This window comes from Oxyura jamaicensis, chromosome 11 (assembly GCF_011077185.1).
Source record: "Oxyura jamaicensis isolate SHBP4307 breed ruddy duck chromosome 11, BPBGC_Ojam_1.0, whole genome shotgun sequence".
NCBI lineage: Eukaryota > Metazoa > Chordata > Aves > Anseriformes > Anatidae > Oxyura > Oxyura jamaicensis.
The window spans coordinates 16,522,870-16,544,602 of record NC_048903.1 but is presented as its reverse complement, the minus strand read 5'-3'; the positions used below and the strand labels follow the sequence as shown (position 1 = coordinate 16,544,602).

Below are 21,733 nucleotides of genomic sequence, written 5' to 3'. Positions count from 1 at the left end.
TATATTAAGAGTATGTTATAAACCACTCCACAAGCTTATTACTCACACTCAATACATCGGCATCCCATTCTAAGGCACCTGATGTAAGCTTCTGTGGAGGATTCACTTCGAAGCTGGTCTCCTGTCAGATATCTAAGGAATAAAAGAAAATGGTAAGAGAAGACAGGCAATCAATTTCAGTTATTTCTCACTCATTCACTGGAAAAAAAATGTTTTCTCCTGTTATAAAGGCTGTATGGTGACTGGTTGGGGTTTTTTGCAAGCTTTCTATGGAAGAACTGGGCTCTGCTGAACCAAATGCTACCAGATTTTGGAATGGACAAAATTACAGAAGGTTAATGTTCAATCTAAACGTCAATCAACTTTGACAGGTTTCTGGAGAACAAACCATGAGCTCTGCAACATATAAATACTTGATCATGTTGAGACAATCACAGTGAAGGGATGTGGAGAATATTTGGAGTGATACTACACCCTATACTTCAAGTTATTGAAGTATACTTATATATATACTTATATACTTCAGGGGGTTTTGCAGCAGAGCTGATCATGTCTCAAAGTCTATTAAGATTAAGAGAACAGGAGAAAGGAAAGCCACGTGCTGTTTTTGCCACATTTACATCACACTTCAAGAAGATTTCACACACCCAGACAGCATATTTCTGGATATTATAATTTAAAATGTTTTACTTTCTCCTAACATGTATCAGGTCTGTTTGACCAGGGATAGATAATGGGACTCCTGATAACTTACGTGTTATGAGAGGAAGAAATCCAGTAATGGGACAAAGGATTATTCATGTCCTGCACATCTATCGAATCATATTTCTCATCCCAAATACTGTTTTCTTTTGCAAAAAGGTAAGTGAGGAACTAAAATGCAAAGAGAGAGACTGAATTTAAATGTTTTAATCATACAAGAACATAAGACACTCAACAACATAGCAGGAACATCCCAAAGGATCTGTCAACCAATTAACAAACTAGGAACTAGGAGCAAAAGAAAAAAATCTATGAGAAACTATTACAAAGCATCATCATTTTACCTCATCAACAAAGAGGAAGGGTTCAGCAGTTTCTCTCATAGTGTCATCTATAAATTTGGTCATTCGTTCTCGGACTTTACTCAGATCTTGTGCCCAAGACTCCTTCAGATAATAAAGTAGAAAACAAATTTAGATGTCGTGATACGCTATATAAAATCTGAGAAAGAACAGAAACCTACAGATGTGATTAAGGCTTCAATTTCAGATAGCTTATTGACAGTACATTTCATTGTACTCACATCTTAAGAGTTTCCTCTATGATGTTTAAGAGGGAAAAAACAGCTGAGTACCTTTATATAGATTGGAGGCCCACAAGATCCACACACTATGTATGTACGTATATGCATGCACACACACAGGAAAAAGCTGGCCTCCTTGAAATACATGCCTTAAATATGTTCTGTTCACACGTCTAAGTGCAATCTGAATGTATTTTTAACACAGTGAAATAAGGAGAAAAATAAATTAGCAATCTTACACAGGAAGCATAGATCTCACTTTTCAATCGTATTTGCAAACCTGCAGTTTATCAGCACCTAACAAATATAACACTAGCTAAAAGACATAGGAGGCAAAGAACTGGAATGTGGAAAAATTCCAACAGCAGTCTGAGACCCACTCCATTATAACCTTTGTGAATGTCTAGCCTTAGAAATTGGCCTATATATCAAATTATGATTTTTCTCCCACAGTGTCTGTGCTAAGTAAGATTACAGAAGGCCATGAAGACAGTTCCAGTACCTGCTTCCACCCTTATATGCTTGCTGGTATGGAACATCAGACTGGCCCATTCAAGAAGAAAATTACCTTTGACTCGAATGCAGGCAGTCAGCTCAGCTTTTTACAAACAAGCTGATAAATGGGGCCATGGCCAAGGTATTACCCCTAGCTGTATCTATGGTGACAGCTGTAACTAGGCCAGGCTATCATGCAGGGTTTATTTCCAACCTTGTTTGTTTATCTACATGACTAAACGAAGACCTGCTAAAACATTATTTACTTTGTCCTGCCTCTCTTCCTCTGGTGCACCTTCTGAGACTTTTATATGGATGAAAAATAATAGTTCTTGTGAACTTCAACAGCGGCAAATAAGAAGAAATCTTTCCAAGACCTAGTAACCTAGTATCATAGCTGACATCAATCACATTTATTTTGTTATTATTATTATTATTTTTTCTTTTTAGGAGCACATAATTTTGAGAAACAGCAAAAAGAGCTCAAAATTTCTGTAACATTCCCACCTGCTGCTCATGTAGCAGGAATCTCTGAAAGTCATGGAGATGAACTGCTGAAGCATCTGGGCGGTCAGTATTTCTTAAAAAATAAAAAATAAAAAAGAGAGAAAGGAAAAGTGAATCTAAAGAAACAACAGAGAAAGTGTCATCAGATGTTATAGCAGAAAATGACAGGGATTTGTATCTTGCATTTACAGTCTAAATGTGCTGCCATCAGGAAGAAACTTTTTATAACTTCAGTGGAATTGAGATTAGGCTTGTAATAGTGTATTACCTAATCACTGTAATTTGAGCCATTAAATAAAACCTCCTAGATTCCTGATGCATTTTTGATAATGATTCATTGGGAAAAGTACCAAATCTCTGTTCATTGATCTGTAGCAAATGAACAGCATTCACTTCACAGGTGAAGTGAAATTAAGTTTATCTGAGGCACATGCAGTGACTGTTCTTTTGAATTATCACCGAGCCACACATCCACAGATAATTGCTTCCATGTATTATCTACCACAGTAGATCGCCTGAATAAAACCTCTTGAATAAAGAGGCAAGAATGCAGCCAGACCAACAAAAAGCAGCACAGCTGCTTTCTGTTTTATAGGACACATGTTGCATCATCTGGTACCAATAAGGCATTTATAACCTTATACATCCTTGAGAAATCTGTGGTTTAAAGCAGTCTCACCAGTTTAATTCACACAGCATGACCAAGGGCTAGGGAAATGCATGGTATACTTAGAACAAATTTTTAAAACAACTTCCTTCATCTGTGGTAATATTCAAAGCTAAGATAAACTGGTTTAATTTGTGGTCAAAATAGTAGCAGCACCCAAGACCTCCCTTTTCACTCTATACACATTTTACTAAATTTTCCAAGTCCACCAAGTGAAACTTGTAGAAACTGTTAGCATTAGTGTTCTGCATGAATCCAGGCAAAGACTGTGCACCATACCACTCCAGTTTAAAGTTTTTCCATCAAATTATCCTTCACTAGTTCTGTTCTGCACTCAGTAAGATCTAAATATGTCAACTTGCTTGTTTGAGTCCATGCCATTTTTCTTCTTGTCAGAAGGTAAAAAAAAACATTTACCAAATGATAACCAGATCTTTCAGATAAATTCACCTTTCTGAATGCAATAAGATCTATCTTTTCTTTTCACTTACTAAAGCATAAGAACAAAAGCCAGTGATGTAATTCAGAAGTCCTGCAGCACTGCTACCATATGCGTGTTATTTGGAAAAATAATACAAGAGCCTTACCCAAGAATGAACACAGAGGAATCCTTTTTGAATTCATCAAGAATCTTTAAAAAAAAAAAAAAAAAAAAAAAAAAAAGGGTGGCGGATAAGATTAAGAAAATAAATAAAAGAACATGCAATTTTTCATCTAATTTCATCTAATAATGACTACTGGTTTGGAAAGGGGAAAAACATGCATTTCTGCTCTAGAAAAGCTGCATGCAAGTTGACAAGATACATTTTGAATTAAACGCATTAGAAAAAAAAAAAACTTACTGCCAAGACTGGTGATTGCATGTCAAGCCTTCCACTGTAAAGGCACATAAATCTCAGGCAAAAAGCTTGTCATTGACAAGACTGAATTTTCTGTGGAGCGTTTATTGCTTGATAGCCCACAGACATTGGAATTAGGTCTCTTCCATCATATTTATGCATTTGAATGTATCTAAATTGCTCCCAGCTTGGAGCAGCCTCATTACAGATCACAGGAAACTTATCAACTGCCCCATAGCAGTTGTTGAGCAAATTGAGGAGTTTCTTTGAAATGATCCACAAGTGGCGATAACAAGAGTTTAAGGAAGTCAGATAACCTCTTTATTTTGGGTTTTACTCTTCAACCTTCTGCTTAAGATAATTTTCTAGACTTTCATAACTAAAAATAAAACCTTATCAGTACATGGAGATTAATAATTACTTCACAACAATTTCAGCATCACTTTTAAGCAGCACAAGAAAGCACTACTGCCAAAGGAAACACTTTTACTGTTGAAGTTTCCATTTCAACAACTGCAAGTTGAGTCAACAATATGCATGTCACCAATAAAGATATGTATGCAAGTAATTTCAAATCATCTGTTTTCACACCATTATAAACAGTTCCTAATTTTCAGAGTCATTAAACACTTGCAAGTTCCACCAACTTCATGAATCTTTGCAATTAATACAAGGAAACAGTAGTCAGGCAGTTAATCCACTGCATTTATTTTTCACAAGCACTGTCTGAAGCACGTTGTGCTCTGGACTCATCACTTGTCATCTCTGAGCATGAGACACGAGAACAATAGCTGTTACTTGATGTTCAGGATATACCCCCGTAGCTTACAGAATATTCCTTGTAATGCAAGATTAATACAAGTATGAAAAAATATTGCTTCTACCAGCAAACAGATCAACCAAACCAAAGACATTCTATATCCTAAACAAACTCACAAGAAAAATTCTTCCTAGAAACCCCATTATATCTGTGCATATCTTTACTACCAATATACAAATAGCAACGTGAACAACTTTCATCTTCTTAAGCCAATTGCTGATGGTGACTGTTAGCTGAACGGCAAGCCTGTACTATACAGCCTTTCTGTTACAAGAATGGGGAAAGATAAAAACGTTAGCAAAAAAACAGCATTCACTCTTTGTTCTGATCAGTTTAACATTATGAAGACTACTTATAAAAAAGCTTACCGATCTCTGTTGTTCAAACATGATTTTCTTGTAGAACAAATGAAATTGTTCAAAACTAAGTTCTTCTTTGTGAGCACCAATTTCCTACAATAGAAAGTAGCATGTAGTGAATTTAGAATTCCCTGAAATGCATTTGCACAGCTTACAAGTTACTCCTACTCTAGCAGCCACCCTCTCACACAGTCAGTTCTACTCTGACTCCATTTGTTTTATGTTTGGGCTTTATTTTATTTTTCTAAGTTTTTGTTTAAGAACACAAACAAGTAAATAGACTCTTGTTTGTGACCCAGTGCTCCTAGCCCACATCTTTGGCCTTTTATTTTGTACCCTATTTCCACTATGTTACTGAGAGTGAAGTAGTGCCTTATTCAGTCGTTGTTTGCTGGAGCAACAGTAGCAAAAATGTATGCTTTAAGGGTGGCGAATTACAAAGCAGGAAAAGGTGGGGATATTTAAAATTCCTGTAGGAATGGAAAGCACCTTCAGAAGCTAATAGTATTACCATAAATTGGAAGAAATAAGTTATTACTTTGATCATATTGCAAAAGAATTCTTATTCTTATATATGAACTTTATCTTAAACATCCAACAGTTTCCTGTGCACTTCATAGACAGTATCAGCACCAGAGCTCCAAGCCCAGTGTTAACTTTAGGCAATCCTACAATGAAAACTAGGAACATTTATGTCTGTATTTTCTTAAAGCCTTACATACTGGCAAAATCAAACTTAGAAAATCAGCATAATTTATTTAACTGTACATGGTAGCAAACAAAACTCTACACAGTAACCTGAACAGAAATATCAACACCTATCAGATAACAGCAAAACAGATAGAATTTATCAGGTAATTACCGCAAATTTATCCTTCAAGAACTTCATGCTGCTCACTTTGAAGTTTACTTGGGGAAGGACAGTTTTCAGCTCTCTAAGACTAATACTGGAAAAAAGAAAAGAGAAGAAAATAATAATAATAATAAAAAACACAACTCTGGCTGTAATCAGCCAGCTACCAGTGTGTATATATATATATATATATATTTTTTAATCAACACAAAAATGTTACTATTGAAACATTTTGGCTAGGACTCATCTCTCATAATTACTAAACTCCTAAAAACATAACATCTACATGTCAGCAGGCTAGACACATTTTCTAGTTAGTGGGGAGAAACAGGCATGTCAACCATTTTGGGCATTAAGCTTTTAAACAATACAGTGATGTACAAAAATACACTGACTATTTAAGCAATACATAGATACAAAGCTAAATTTATTGATTGGTGCAACACTGGCCACACCACTTGAATCATGTCCAACGTCTATGTCAGACATTTTTTGTTGATGGAAGAGTCTGTGTTAGAAACAAAACTGTAAATAGTTCCATCTGAAAAACTCAATTTCCTTCACATCTTCCCATTCTCTCAATCTCAGACGTTTCTCTCCAGCTTCCACTCTTGTAGCTATGGCCTCCTTCAGGACGACCTCAGAGCAGATCACAATACTTGGTATACTTATCCTCCAAGTGTAAACAGGAGGTAGGGCAACGCTATGATAACTCTTGCATGAACAAAACGACGGTTGATTTCTATAGGAGCTAGCTGCCTAAATGCTTTAAATGTGCAGATGGTATAGGTGAGGCAATCCAACAGCTCACTGCTGTTACAAGAAGCAACCCATCTCTTTGCTCCTGTTGCTATGGTCCCATTGCTTCCATAGGCCAACTTGGACACTCAAACCTTCTACTAACCTGATTCAACTTGCTAGGCCAGAAAAAAAAAAAAAAAAAAGAGAACTAGTCTTTCAGTCTTCCACTAACTTCATGAGCTCACTCAGCTCACCTTGTGTCCAAATCAGCATCATACCCAGAAGAAGGAAAGAGTCTTGAGTGCCTGCTGAGAAGCACGTAAAGATGGTGGAGGAAAAGGGAAGAGCAAGACTTCCCCCATTGAGTGGCACCAAGCTGACAGACCAGCTCAGTCATCCCCTGCAGTGACTTTTCAGTGGTCTGCTATTCCACTTGTCTTTGGATAGCAAAGAATGGAAATTAGGTCTCATTTTAGCACTGAGTCTCAAAGTCTGGGTAGGTACTGCTGTGAGGCCTCAAAGAGAAAGACGTGGCTTTAAAGTGGGACATGTGAGAGGCACGGGGAAGAGACCTAGACTGGAGGATGAGGGGAATAAAAACCCACAGCAGCAAAGAGAAGTCAGAGAAAAGAGAACATAGACACAACACCTGTGGGTGCTATGGCCAATGCCCACAATACATTAGGCTTGTTTTCTTGTGTATTGTTGGTACTGCATTAAAGGTGCTCTGCCTTGACCTCCAGTGTAATTCATAAGCCATTAACTCTGTGCAAATAAACAGGATCAGAACAGAGTCACCTGAAAGCAACAAAAACAATTAGCACCTAGACAAATGTAACACTTCTGTTCTACAGCGTCCATGCAAGCACCTGCCCTTTGAGAGATTCTCATCTCCATTGTGTAGAGAGGGAAAGAGGAAAAGCAAGAAGGAACTTAGCCAAAATCCATGCCAAAGCCAGATTAGAGTTCAGGAAATTCCTGGCTTTCCGCCCTGTCGCCAGACCTCTCAAAAAAAAGCACTCCTTTTAGGAGCAAGAAGGAGCACCCTGTTCATTCCCCAAACACCAAAAACAAGCAATTTCCTCCAGCAAGACAAACACAAGCCAAAACAAAGAGCTGGGACTTCATTATCACTGGCAAAAATTCAACCTGTTAGGCAGGACTTGCCTGGAAGCCTAACCTTTACAATTACCCTCCCTAGAAACTGCAGCACTAAACAAAACCTAAACAAAATGAAGCCCACCTCCAACTCCTTTCCTGAAGTTTTCTAAAAGCCTGGATCACCTACCAAGAGAACAAATCAAATCACTGCCTCTTCCATAGCACAAGTCCCCGAGATCCTAAGTAGATTGCCTTGTAGCAATGAAAAAACCCTTAAGCACCCCGTGAAACCTCTTCAACAGACATATCACCAGCTACAGCTTCCGTACCTTAACAAAACCAAGCTTTTGCTTCATGGTCCTCTCCCTGAAACACCCTCACTGTAGGGCCAGTTTTACAAAGTGCATCAGCAGGTGTAGATTAAAAACACTTTGTTGTAAAGGATGACATTGGGCCTTTCAACACTTTGGCCATCTTTGGAAACCCTGCTCACACCGAAGCAAGCCGCACAATAGCCCAGGCTGCCTGCAGAAGGGTGTTATTTCCTGCAGTAACAGTCTTATTCGCACAGTGAAACATCGTGCTTCATTTTGCTTTCAGGAAAAGGCCTAAATGAGAGGAAATGCACGTTTTTTTCCATGCTGAATTACACCTTAGAAAGAAAAAAAGAAAAAAAAAAACACTACAAAGAAAGGGGGGTTAACATTCTTCACAGCTTTGCACATTTTCTGGCAACCCTAACCAGAGGTGTGCAGATGAATTCATTTAGAAATTCTCCTTTGTTATGCAAAAGCTACAAAACCTACTTCTCACATGGAGCTAAAACAAGTTACTGAAATTCAAACATATGAAGCAATGCAGCACATGGGAGCCTACAACCCATATGTGGTTGTTTTTTTGTGTTGGTTTGTTTTTGTTGTTGTTTGTCCAAACAAGCTTGCTTTTAAAAGCTGATTCTGCTCTGTCTACATTAGACCATGGTCGCTCCAATGCAAACACGCTTCAGCAATGAGTGAAGAACTTGTGGCAAATCCACACAGGAAAGCTGACAGCAGGCTATACAAATCACGCTGCTGGGGTCCAACTTGGCCCCCAGGAAATATTAAAGGGCAAATACCTCTGTAGAGCAAGCAACCTAACAAACCTACGGAGCTGAACTGAATCTCTGCAGTAAGACTGGGAGAAGGCAACCACACTTCTTTATACTGGCAGGGTAAATCTACACTAACAGCAGAGTATTTATTTCTCATCACTTGTTTCCTCATATTACATAATGAACATAAGTGAACTTTATGAACGTGCTGCATTTAGCAAGAGGCAAAACACATGTTAAAGCAAGAGCAAATACCATTTTCAGAGGTCTCGTATTTTACATCTCAGGCAAAGTAGTAGTTATTTCTCCTCATTCTGTGTTACAGTCTGCAATGAAAGTTCACTAAAAAGAAACTGTACATAAAAAGCGAGCTTCTTACCTATTTCTTCTAGTCTGATCAACAGAATAGATCTGCTTTCTCAGCCAGCTAGAGGAAAAGGAGAAAAAAAATGAGTGAAAAAAAAAAAAGAGAATTATAAAAAAAATATAATCAATGAAATACCAAAATCCAGAGGTGAAATTCAACAGAAGTATTTAAAAATTAGAACATACATCACTAAGGAAAGCAAACATATTTCAGCATAGCAACTAAGTAATCAACCAGTTTTATAACCCTAGTTGTAAATATATACTATTCTGCTGCTTAATATTGCATTTAAAGGCCACATAAACAACACAGGAAAGGGAAGGGTGTGTACAGCACAAAGGAATAAACAACCAGAAACAGTAAAAATGTAAATTGATACAGTGGGTCAAGACTTCAGCTAATCTAAAGTTACTCCGCCAAGTCAATCATCTACGTCAGCTGAGGCTGCTGACTGAAAGATCTTAGATGCATAAAAATTAAAAAAGAGGGGGAAGGGAGGGAGGGCTTAGAGAATTTTTAAGAAAATCCTGATTAAAATACATGTCAGTTTTAGGTACAGAGCAAAATACTATTAGCAGTATTAATAGTAAATATACACATGCAATTTTGGTCTAAAGGATTATCACAGCATGCCAGTATTAAGCTTATCTTAATTTCTCTACAGAAAGCACTTTGTCCACTGCACAAACATAGCCTGAAACCTTTGTGTAACAGCTCTCTGCAATACCACACGATATATAAAGGCAGGAAGAAGTGAAGCATACTTTCTCCCCAACTGAAACTACAAGTAGGTAAAGACAACATCAATGTCAATATCAAAGTTGCAAAAGTCAGGTAGACTTCAAGGACAGGGCATATCTTAAAACAGGTAATAGCAGTGACTCACTCCCAACAAAAAAGCCAGCAGTGATAAAAGCAATCACGTACGGCGTTAAAAGCTTGTCAACAAAATTGGCATTCTGAACATAAGCAGTTTCGAGCACGACATCTTCAGAAGCACTAAGGGTGCATTTTCACCATCATATTGCTGTCTGCTAAAAAGTAATCATTTAAAATGTTCATTTTTATCTTGGCTCTCCCAGGTGAGCTGATCACACTGCCATATGATGCAATGGTATCAACAGGAAAAACTGCAAATGTGCACATGGGAATCATAGGGACAGAGAAGCTGCAACACGGACATCTACCAGATCAAGCCTATTGTGACTGCATTAGACATCTGAATTTTCCAAGAACTCAACACAGATCAGATGACCTTGATATTGCATTCAGAGATGTTATTTTTCTGTGGTATATAGAACAAGGCAAACTGCAAGTTCACAGCAGTGTATGAGAAGTGTAGTTCCAGAACATGTATATAGCAAAATAGACATGGAGAATTTCCATAGGAGCTTTCTGTATCACACACTAACCAGCTAGTAGTTGTTCCTACGGTAATTGGAAGGCAGCACTTGATGCACTTCAAAAATTTCTTTGGCGTTTTCCACTTTACATTCCAAAGAGATGTCAAGTCTCACAGAGTGAAAATATGCCTACGTACCTCTCCATGATTGCAGGTGTGGGAGCACTCATGACTTCTTGATACAAGATATTCAAGCCACACAACCATTTATCAGCATCATCTTTAGAATCAGCTGAAAAAAAATAATATGCTGTGAGAAACATACAAAAGTAGGACATAACTTGTGATGTCTAGATAAACGCTAGTACACAGAGCTGCAGGTTAACCTTTCCCCTTGATAAATCTCATTGCATAAGTCCATGTTGTTAATACTAAAACTAATAAACACATAATGTAAATTTGAGGGTGAGAGGGCAAATCCTGGAAACTCTGACAGAACATCTGTTTCCCAGAGGAGGTAAATTTCAGTATCTTACCAGAAAGACTATGAAACTGCTGCTGAGTTCTTACCGTAACATAATCAAACTTCATTTTCTCCCCAGGGACCTAGATCACGAGCAACTTGAAGCACACAGAAAAGTGAATTCAGTGTGTTATAGCATAAACCTAGCTCGTGATATTCCAAGCAACCTCCAAGAAAGCTGCAAAGCACTAGCCTTTGACGAAGACGACCACCTCCTCTTTTCATAACCATGCCTCTAAATGCAGATTGTCCCAGACTACACTTAGGCAAGAGGAACAGAAAGGGAGCAATGTATGAAATTAATGTAGCTTATATAGAGGATCACAAAATCATTTAAGTTGGAAAAGACCTCTAAGATAACACATGGTAATATAAGGTAAATTTAAAAAAAGGTCTACATAGCTAAACACTGTAACTCAGGTGCATATGCCTTCCAACCTCACAAGCTGGTTTAGGTTTATATCTAGTTTGCCTTTCCATTTCCCAAACCAGAATAGTCCTCTGCATCATTTAACGTGATCACACGTGTAACATTTCAGCCTTACAGAAGCATGATCGCAGACTGTGGTCCATTCTGGGTACAGCTTTCCCTGAGAAATGCCAATTAAACAAACCATTTTGGGGGTCTTGGACGAGATGCTGCTTTTACAGCCTTCAGTTAGACAAAGTCCATTATCTTTAGCAAGCTGGTTCTGAAATTTCACGAAGGCAGTCTTCAGTCAAAACAGTTCTGAAGAAAATTATTTTCACACAGGAGCTCTAATCTGTGCATATTCTTTAACTTCAAAGCAAAACAGTTTCTCAAAATATGAAGATTATGTTTTATATAAATATATTTTCAGATAATGTTTTATCCTCCAAGTATAAAACTAGAACCCAGCCTCAGCTCCCCACGGAAATGTTTTTCAATTAGTTACAATTTCAGAAAGAACACCCACTACCCGTGCCAAAACAATTCTCTCAAGACAATTCTGGGCTTTATGATAGCCACCATTCCTGTCTAAGTAGCAACTATTTTATATTGTTTTAAAAAAACACACAACAACGTGCTTTAACAAGGAAAAGGATTTCCCCCATAATTGAAAGTTATATCAGTCCTGCTCTTCTCAGTTCAGCATCACATCAACGTACCTCAAGGTACTGAGTGTTTTCAAAGTATTGGCAGAAATCTGGTTTTGAGAACTGCCATGGAGGCAGGGTGGGAGGTTTTGAAGGAAATCAATCTGAAGTACCTGGTACAGCTGCACTTAAGCATAGCCACTTACTCAAAATTGTCAGACCTCATCCAGCAATGGTAAAACTTGATCTGAAGTTAAAAATCTATTACACTGGATTAGTGACAGTCTTTAATTACCTGTGCATTGGACTGTAAAACCAGGCTTCCAGTGCTGTGATCTACACGCTATTAATTCCCACATACACATGAAGCATTTTCTAGCTCCCTAGGAGTATATCATTTCTACTTTAAATAAATAAATAAAAAGTACTGCTGGTGTTACAGAGCTTAGAAAGTGATAAATTGATAAACACGTACTAAGAGACATGCTATTAATTAGTGCTTAAATAGCTGTTGCCTTCTAATGAGCAACAAGCATCCATCTTCTTAAAACACAGCACTGTTGACCTGTACAGTGCAAGACAGACTGCAGCAAGTGACTCATGTATTACATCCACAAGTTATACAACTGTTCTGTTTAGACAATATAAGGAAAAAGTCTCACACAATACACTATTTGACAGCAAAATGTTACAAATGGAGCAGTTCACAGACATTAAGGGCTGGCTGAGTAAAAGGTCTCAGGTTTTGTACATTTGGTGCACTCCTGAACTGCCAAGAGCAAAAAAATCCCAGCATTCTTTACATTACTATTTCATCGGTGTATTTGATTGTTCAGTTGTTAGGTTTAAAGAGGAAACAAAGAAGAAAAAGGTTTACCTGCTAAACTTAAGGTGTTGAGGACAAACTGGGTACCATAAAAGACAGTAAAGCAGTGTTCTTCTCTGTGCTTTGCTTTGCAACGCTCAAAGTCCTTTGAATTCTTTCCTGGGCGAATTTCTTTTATTTCCATCAGATCCACTGAAAGGCAAGAACAGTAAGTCAGTCAGTACAACTGTACTTGAGTTCCAGCAGAGCCTGAAACAACAAAAATAAAAACGCAAAGCACGTATACATATATACCGTAATATATAGTTATAGATTTTTATAGGACAAGAAATGGAAAATGCACCAGCCTGCAATCCACAAATCCACAACTAAATGACTCAATGTATTAGTGACTAATATGCAACAGCAGAGAAGGACCAAAACAAGAAGAAAAATAACTTATCATTTTTATCATTTGATTATCACCAACTAACCATGGGAAAAGTTTGTACGCATAGTCCCTTTGAGTTACAGAAGATATGTTTTCATAAATGGAATTTACACTAAGAAATTTCCAATTACCATTCTAACCTTTCAGAGACAAAAGAACGATACAACTTCTAACTTACCCACCTAAAAAGAACACATTAGATCTTCGATAGTCAGCTAGCACCCCAGTACACTATCACTGACAATATCAGCCACTGACACTCATATGAAGGAATATTTAAAGAAAGTACATTTGGCACCCCCCAGAAAGTAAAGAGAAAATGCAGCCTAATAATTAATTTTTTAATGAGCCTTCTCCTGGTCAACTCCAAGCAGATCTCTGTCATTTCATATAACCTGTTGCAGCACTTTTAACATGCTGCTTTCTACAGAACATGGGCACTCATGAGGGCATAGCCAAATGGCAACGACACACGAGCACACGTCTTAAGTCAGCTCCCTTTTTGTCAACCCCTTTTCATACCGCCTGCATAAGAGCAGTGAGACAGCACTGAAACAGAAATATGTGCAGTCTCAAGATAAGATACTTATTAGAAAACTGAGGAAGTGGTTTTGTTCTGCCTGTGGACCAGACAAATAAACAGCTCTTCCCGCTTCTGGACAGTCCTGAGTTACAGAATGAAGAGCGAAGAAAAACATTTCATGGCTCCTCTTGAAATGTGTTTATCAGAGCCAGCAAGATCCAAGGAAAATAACTGAGGGTTTCTGTTTGTGCATTTAAGAACACCACAAGATTAAAACCAAGTGTTAAAAGAGCATCTCGTCAGAGTTAGTAACACACAACAAAAAAGCAACTTGGCTGCTAACAGGGTGGGGGGAGCTGAACACTAGTTAAAGTTTGGGCCTGTGTAACATTGGTTTTCTATGAAACCAGTGTGGAAAGGAGGGAGACACAAGCAAGGATGTTTATCAAATTAATCTGTCTAGGAATTTCTTATTTGTTACAAAGAATTCCAATCCAAACTTCCCACCTGACACTCCTTATTCCTTGCCATTAAAGAACTTCTCTTGGGAAAACAGGGCTTCAAAGGTCAGCTTGAACTTTTCCTAGAACACAAACATCTTTTTTAAACTTATTTTTCCCAGTGTGATTATCTTCAAGATAGAGCACATCTAATGTCTCAGCCTCCATGGTTCAGTCACTCTCTCGAACCACAAAACCATCTCCTAAGATCTGCATATCTGGATGGCCAAGGCTCCTAAATTTAAGCGTAAACTTTTAAAGTAAATTAATGACAGAACAACAAATGAACTACAGCCAAAAGCTCTTGCTGATGACTCACATCCTCTGACAACCCAGAGTCTCACTTAGAACCCTAGCAGTGTATCTGAAAATCCAGCCCAAAATGCCAGCATCTGGAAAAGATGGTCTAAGCCCAGCAATCCACATTACTATCAGCAGAGAAGAATCAGGATGCAGAAAGTACCTAAGTGGAAGGGGAAAGCGGTCGTGTGGCTGCAATAAATGGCATGGGACTGTACACCACACTGGCTCATGCTATTTAAGGGCAATAACAACCCCAGACATCTCTTCTTCACCCAACAAATCTCTACTGAGAAACACAGTTGTAACTTGAAAGTGAAGCCTACCTTTCATTTCACACTCCCATAAATCCATGTATATCAAACACCACACCACAAAGACCCCCTCAAAGCGTAAACTATAAGCAGCGATAAAACAGATTTCACAACCTGCACCGCTGTTGTCACTTCGAGTGGCTCTTACCTCATACTGACCTCTGAAACAAACACACAGCCTTGCTTAATGTCTTCCCTCAGTTACATTTACGCTCACTACACTTCTTTTCCTTGCCTTATAACCCTTCTACCCTACCATCCCATTCCCTCGCAGGAATGCCTGTGTAAATACATATCCACACACGAGGACTTTTGCACACACAGATTTCACAGTGGTACCGCTATTCTTATGTTCTTGTTTTACTCACACTGCTTTACAGACCAGACTGTGAGCCTTAGTCTCACGCTAAGCTCTGCTGGCCCTCCATGTATGCTAGTCACCCTCCATGCGGTGCCCATGGCATCTGGGAGGGCTGATCCCAACTGAACTGGGAAAGGAAGAGCCAGGAAAAGCTGCAACGTGTTTCAGTCTCAGATTAGTAAATCAACTGCACCAACTCAGCTGTTACTCAGCTGTTAAACAGTTACTGTGACCTTTTATAGCACAATCAAAATGCAACTTGATGCCTACGCCAGTGCCTTGCATGCTCCATCTTCGTAACACCTTGATGTTCTGGAGCCTATCTTCTCAATCCCACGTGCAAATTGCAGAACCATTTGCTGACCTGGCTTCATGGACACACATTCCTGGGGCCTGATACATCTGAAGAAAGCACAGATCTGGACATACACAGGTTGCAAAGCGTAAAATCAAGTAAAACAGTCTTGCGAGTGTGGTTTCCATAAAAGCGTACAAAATTACTGCATTTCTCAAGGAAACATAAATCAAATATGTTCAGTAGAGAAGCTGACTAGCTTCTCTAGCTGATCCAGCCAAACAAGGAGGACACTCCCAATGCATTAAGATGCTGAAGAGTTAAGTGACACTAGTGACACTCAAGAAAACCTACAATAATAGTTTACATTTCATACATCCTTTTATACGGTTCTTTCCATGAGCTAAAAGAATCTTCTTGGCAGCCTCATCAGTCATCTATTAATTCTGACAACTCCCTCAGGCAGCTCTTAACTAGACCGGACCCCAAGGCACCTTCAGTTACCATCCTGTCTCAGGCTCTCATCTGGGTGTGCAGTTTTCACTACATCCTTGGCACTTCAAAGCCTGCAGCTGCTGAACTACTGCTCTTGAGTAGTAGTTGTGTGCAAATCAGTTAATTCAATGGATCATTACACCACTACACAGCTACTTCCCAAAGACTGCACAGATTCAAAAGCACTGAGCAATTATGAGTGCCTGCTAGAGCTCTTCACTGCCATAAACTTCACAATAAACCTTTGATCCTCAGCATCTCCGCTGATCTCCATTCAAATAGCTTGGCAGCAGAAATCTCATTCAGTCCCAACATTATGACTGTGAATCCCCGTTACCTTCCCTTCAGGAGGCAGATGGTAAAACACAACTTGGATTCCACTACAGCAGGTGCTGGGCAAGCTCAGCAGAAGACAAGACATAAGGTGAGTGCAGGTAGTGAACGAACAGAACTGAAGAAAACATGACGTTGCTACATACAACACTGCTGATCATCCCAGACATGCTTTGGGCAGGAACGAGCCAGTCCTGCTATTCAGAGGAAGCAGTTCTGCCTCTGCCCACCCCCAGCGCTCACCCACCACCCATCTCCTGCAGGGAGCAACCAAGCAGACAACTGGATGAAGGAACCAACCCTGCTTAAAAGCAGCCAACGCTAACAGCAGAATGACAATGCATCAGCTGGAAGTGCCCATATAAATTGACTGTTGTAAGGCATGCTTGCATAGATCAACTTTGGTAGTCAGGTAGTTTGGGGCTGGGAAGTCAGGTGAACTGTGTATAAATGGGATAAGCCAGAAAACCTTACAGGCTGCCAATCTAGCAAGGCGTCCTTGGCAGAAGAGTAGTGACAAGCAGTATAAGAGTTCAGCGGGGACTGGCAGTATGGAGTAGAGTCCTGTAAGATAAGGCTCCCGATTCCATGTCCAAAGGCCGCAGGAGACTTCCATTGTATGTGGCCACAAAGAATGGTCACATCAAAGTTAGGTACCTAATGGAGCAGGAGAAGGAAAAGCTTACAGAGAGATTCAAAGGAGGCTTATAGTGTCAGAAATCAGGCCACAAGCATTGTTTGCTTCATTAGGTATTTTCAGCAACAGTCCCAAGAAGTCTTACAGGGAAGATACAAGCAATGCTTCAGAAAGGAAAATAAGGGACTCTGATCACCCAAATGGTGTGGACCCAGACACAGAGGTGGGCATTGCCTACACGAGTATCTTCACGTTTTCATGTGTGTATATAGTTACATTCTGCCCCAGCTCTTCAAAACCAGTTTTTGAAATCCACATCCCCCCTAAAAAAAGCAATTTGCATTACAAAATATTCCAAAGAGGGTTTCATTTCAGAAAGGCAGAAACTGCCTCCTGCAACACAGGCTATGTGCAAATGAGCTGCCAGTGAATGAAGAAAGCCTTCAGTCTCCTTTTGCAAATGCACCTCACAGCGGTTTGTAAGGACAATGGCTTTAGTCTCACCTCTGCAGAATTAAAGATTAACTATACAAGGTGTGTCCTAACAGCCTGTTTTATTCAAAACAGCAGTGAAACACAGATCAAGTGCATCTCTAAAGAGAAAAAGGTAAGGCTTGTGTCAGAGAAAGGCAAAGTCACATGAAGGCAGAAATCTGCAGCGTGTGAGTACAGATGCGATATGGAAAGTGATCCAGCTCAAAGAAACAGTGGAATTTAATCAGACATTCAGGGGTCCAAGGAAGTCGTTACAGGTAAGCCACAGAAGTATCTGCAAACACGGTTACAAGGATGCAACGTGAGAAATGGTGTGGTGCATCTTGACAAAGCACACATGGCTACCTTTCCAAGGGGTCCTCTGGGACTCAGCCGTGTGACTGGCAGAAGCTGTAGCTTGGTGTACCACTTAAACCAGCAGGCTTTTAAATAATCAGGTCACACAGAGCTGATTATAGCAAATAACAAATTACCATCTTCCCAACTATAGCTACATTTCAAATTAACAACTTCTCACTAGACTGCTCAGCAGAGCAGTGACATATTACGGCCCTTCCGGGTTTGAAGGATTCTGAATGCAAGGGGCCTTAAGCCTCAAAGAGCTATTGGTTTCATATTAAAAATTAAAAAGCACCTTCAGAAAATGAGGTTAGGATAAAGTTTATATACGTGCCCATAAAAGTTTACACTCTACTTCCCAAAACAAAACAAGAAAGTTGCCACACAAAACTTTGACTTTGGGGAAAATCTACCGAAGTATCCACATCTTCCCCTCACTTTGATCAGCCACATTCGTGATGCTCAGGTCTGCAAAGTGCTCTAGATTGGATCCCCATTTCACTGGCTGGCCACGTCAGGAAGTCTGGTCACTGTAAGTTAGCATTAAACACTGCAAAAGCGAGCTGCTAAAGTGAAGACATGGTTTGAAAACAGCTAAAGGCTACACACATTCTTTTTTTCATTTAACCACAGAAGCCAGGCTCTAAATACTCAGCTGAAGACTTACACAAAGATCCCCCGGTAAGAACTGAAACACACCAGTTTCAAAACAGAAAAGGGTGAATTTTAGTGTCCCTTTGAAAAGACACTCTGCAAAGAGTAAGAAGTAGATTCACTTTTGCAATGACACCTTAACAGTTTACAGAATACAAAACAGAAAGAAAGACAGAATAAGGACCTGGAGCATTCAGTGTGAGTTAAGTTTATTTATTCTGTTTATTTATGATTGCCTGAAACAGTAAGAAAATTCAGACAGGAAAAAAAAAAAATCTGATAGCTTGACCTTTCTAGTAGTGATTTTTTTTTTTTAATAATTGCTATCTGAGCATTAGCAAGGTCAAGTCTGACATTCAAGCCAAAAGAAGCAGGCATTTCTCAGCAGAATACATAGATATTTGTTACTTGTCCCAGAAAGGTACAAATGCTATAAAAGTTTATATAATTTTCTCCAAAGGCAAAGAAATAAAGTTTTCCACAACAGAGAAAGTTCACACTGACATTAAAATTTAAATAATGGAATGACTTAGCTGTTTAACTCGATGGAAAAAAAATCCCTCGACTAAGTTTAAGAATGTAAGCCACTTTCATAAACAGTCTTTGAGGTGCTTGGGCTTTAATTTAAAAAAATAAAATAAGAATTCCTAATGCATCTGACAGCTGAAAGGATGCCCAGAACCACAGTGTGCTCTCTTCAGCAGGTCATTTTAGCTAGGATCTTAAAAGCAAAATCAGAAAAAAATAATTTAGGGGATAACATGCTGCAGGATAACATTCACAAAATACAAAAAGATCTCAATAAAAAAATACCCTGTTAGCTACAACAGCACCACCTGTGGCAACAGATCAAAGATTGCCATTGCATTAGTTACACATCCCTGCATTTTACCTCACCCTGCAAACTGCGTGTGGACTGATCAGCTCCTAGTATCTACATGACTAGGTTATAGATGCTCTGCTGCTCCAACGAGTTTCGATCATTATCCAGGTGCAACATTTTGCAGTAACGTGGTTTCTACTTGGCAGCATAACAGTCTGAAAACACACGGTGCAATCTTGCAGATCGAGAAAAAACAGAATCAAAACCTGTGACTGCTGTTATGTGTACAATGTGCACTTCTTTCTTTCTTTCTTTCACTCCCTTTCTTAATACATCCCTGGAAGACAAAAATTACACTTGTACTTAAGGATTTTTAAGATGACTAATTCTGTACAAATCTCCTGAGCAGGAAGTAAATCTCAAGTGATTTTTAACAGTCTCTGATAATTCTTTCTACTTTCATACGTCAGATGCGTTATTAGTAACACTAAATGAATCTAAGAGGGCAAATGTATTTAAGAAGGGGGCCACAGTCATTTTGTTCACAATCTCTGGAAAAAAACACAGGAAAGAAACAGAAGAGAGATAACATTAAATTAGCCTCTCTTGTTAATCCTAAAATAAAACGTTAGACACTATCAGAGGTATCTTTTGATTAAAAATGAAGAAAGGTGTATTAATACAGCAGGACTATCTTACACATCTGGACTGAAGAAAAAAGAAACGGTTACTACATGTTGTCCTGAAGTATACCATCAGCATTAAAAGCCTCCATTTAAACAGACTTGGGCCCTATGCTTCATAAATTTTGCCATTTTGTTAAAAAGAAAAAAGTAATCAAAAATAGAGAAATTATCTACAGAAATATGTATACTTGCATTACAGAGAAGCACACATTTGCAGAGTGAAGGCACCACAGGCTTCTCAGAGCACAGTTCTCCTGGCTGTGAATCACCACTTAACACCAGGATTGATGGACGAGTATGCAGAAACTTGCCTATTTTCCCATGACTAATCAGACTCTAGTTGCCAGACTTTCCCTTAATTCTCCTTGAGGACTTGAATCTGACAAAGAAGGAGGTATCTATTACAGCCCACCTTCCTGAAGACCTACAACTTGCCAAGGACTTGCTCTACCAGCTTAAATACCATAACATCTGTGGGGCTTGGTCTACTAACGTGCATATCAACTTCTGTATCATGATACAAGGAAATTTGGGAAACGGTATTTGGTAGCACTGAAGTGTACTTTAAGTCAGCAGATGCAGGTGCCTGAGACATGTCTCTTAGGGGAGGACAGACTTCAGCAGTTCCTGCTCACAGCTCCTTCCTCTCTGCCTTTGCCTGCTCTCCAGCAGTTCCCTCACCGCTGTCTCAGCTCCAACAGTACGGTTGTTTGTGGGCCGTGGGGTATCCTAGCAAAGTAACAGCGTAGCAGAGACGCTGGTATGGAGGCAGAAGTGACCCCCAGAAGCCACCATGAGTACAGCATCTGCTGCATGGCCAGCCAGCAACGGCTCAAAGTGGAGAGAAATAGTACAGGGTGTGACCCAGGGGCCACTGCACAGCCCCGTGCAGTTGTAAAGGGCTCGTATGCAACAAAAATACCCAGCAGAACCATAGGAAGTGACACGCTGAGCAACACGTTGCAGTAAGTTACGCTCATACTTGTGTAAGTCACAGCTTCACAGTCACGCATACAGCAAACATTGTCTGCAAGAGGGAAATCCATCGCAAACTAAACAATTCCTTCCATACCAGGAAACTGAAGCTTCCTTTTCTGATGCGTTGATAAAGCAAACGTTAGTTTAGTTCTGTTCTAGTTACCAAGATAAGTATTTCTTAAATTGCAAATCCATGAACTCCCAGTGGTCAGTAACAGCCACGGGTAAATAAATGTTCCATAGCCACATCCTGCAGGGTCTCACCTGGACTAGGACAGCACTAGAGGGAGAACACATTTACCCACCACATGCTTTCCCCTGCTATATAATTGTGGTTGCCAAATGTCTTCTCTAGAAACAGGCAGCTTCTCAATCAGGCTATGTAGGGAGTGGCTGGGGACTGTGGTCCACCCTCGATTTCTAGGAGGTTTGCTTATTTTTCCTGGAAATTGAAGGAAAAGTCCCCTTGACCCCATGCACTCTGCATCCGAGTCACCAGCCTTTCATCAAGCCAGCGTATCCACAAGGCAGTACTTCTGCAGTGCTCACCAAACCTACTTCTTGTTCACGAAAGGACCAGACTTCTACTGAAATAACGGCAGGGGTTCCACTGCAATAAAAGGTGGAGTGCATACAACAAAATACAAATGAAATTCTGAGCACCACGAGCAGTCCCAGGGTCCACCTAGCAAA

At 39.5% G+C, this 21,733-nt stretch overlaps 1 protein-coding gene across 4 annotated transcripts in view; it reads right to left on the bottom strand.

Moving 5' to 3' along the window:
• The window catches only part of PLCG2 (phospholipase C gamma 2), a 64,308-nt gene that overhangs the window by 30,579 nt on the left and 11,996 nt on the right, over positions 1–21,733 (bottom strand). For all 4 annotated transcript variants that reach the window (XM_035336860.1, XM_035336859.1, XM_035336862.1 and 1 more), the window contains exons 3-12: positions 12,929–13,069; positions 10,668–10,761; positions 9,140–9,187; positions 5,835–5,919; positions 4,982–5,065; positions 3,542–3,585; positions 2,288–2,360; positions 1,047–1,148; positions 755–873; positions 47–132 (exon numbers count right to left, since the gene is read on the bottom strand). In XM_035336860.1, the coding sequence (XP_035192751.1) occupies positions 47–132; positions 755–873; positions 1,047–1,148; positions 2,288–2,360; positions 3,542–3,585; positions 4,982–5,065; positions 5,835–5,919; positions 9,140–9,187; positions 10,668–10,761; positions 12,929–13,069 (876 nt within the window). The remainder of the gene's footprint in view (positions 1–46; positions 133–754; positions 874–1,046; positions 1,149–2,287; positions 2,361–3,541; positions 3,586–4,981; positions 5,066–5,834; positions 5,920–9,139; positions 9,188–10,667; positions 10,762–12,928; positions 13,070–21,733) is intronic.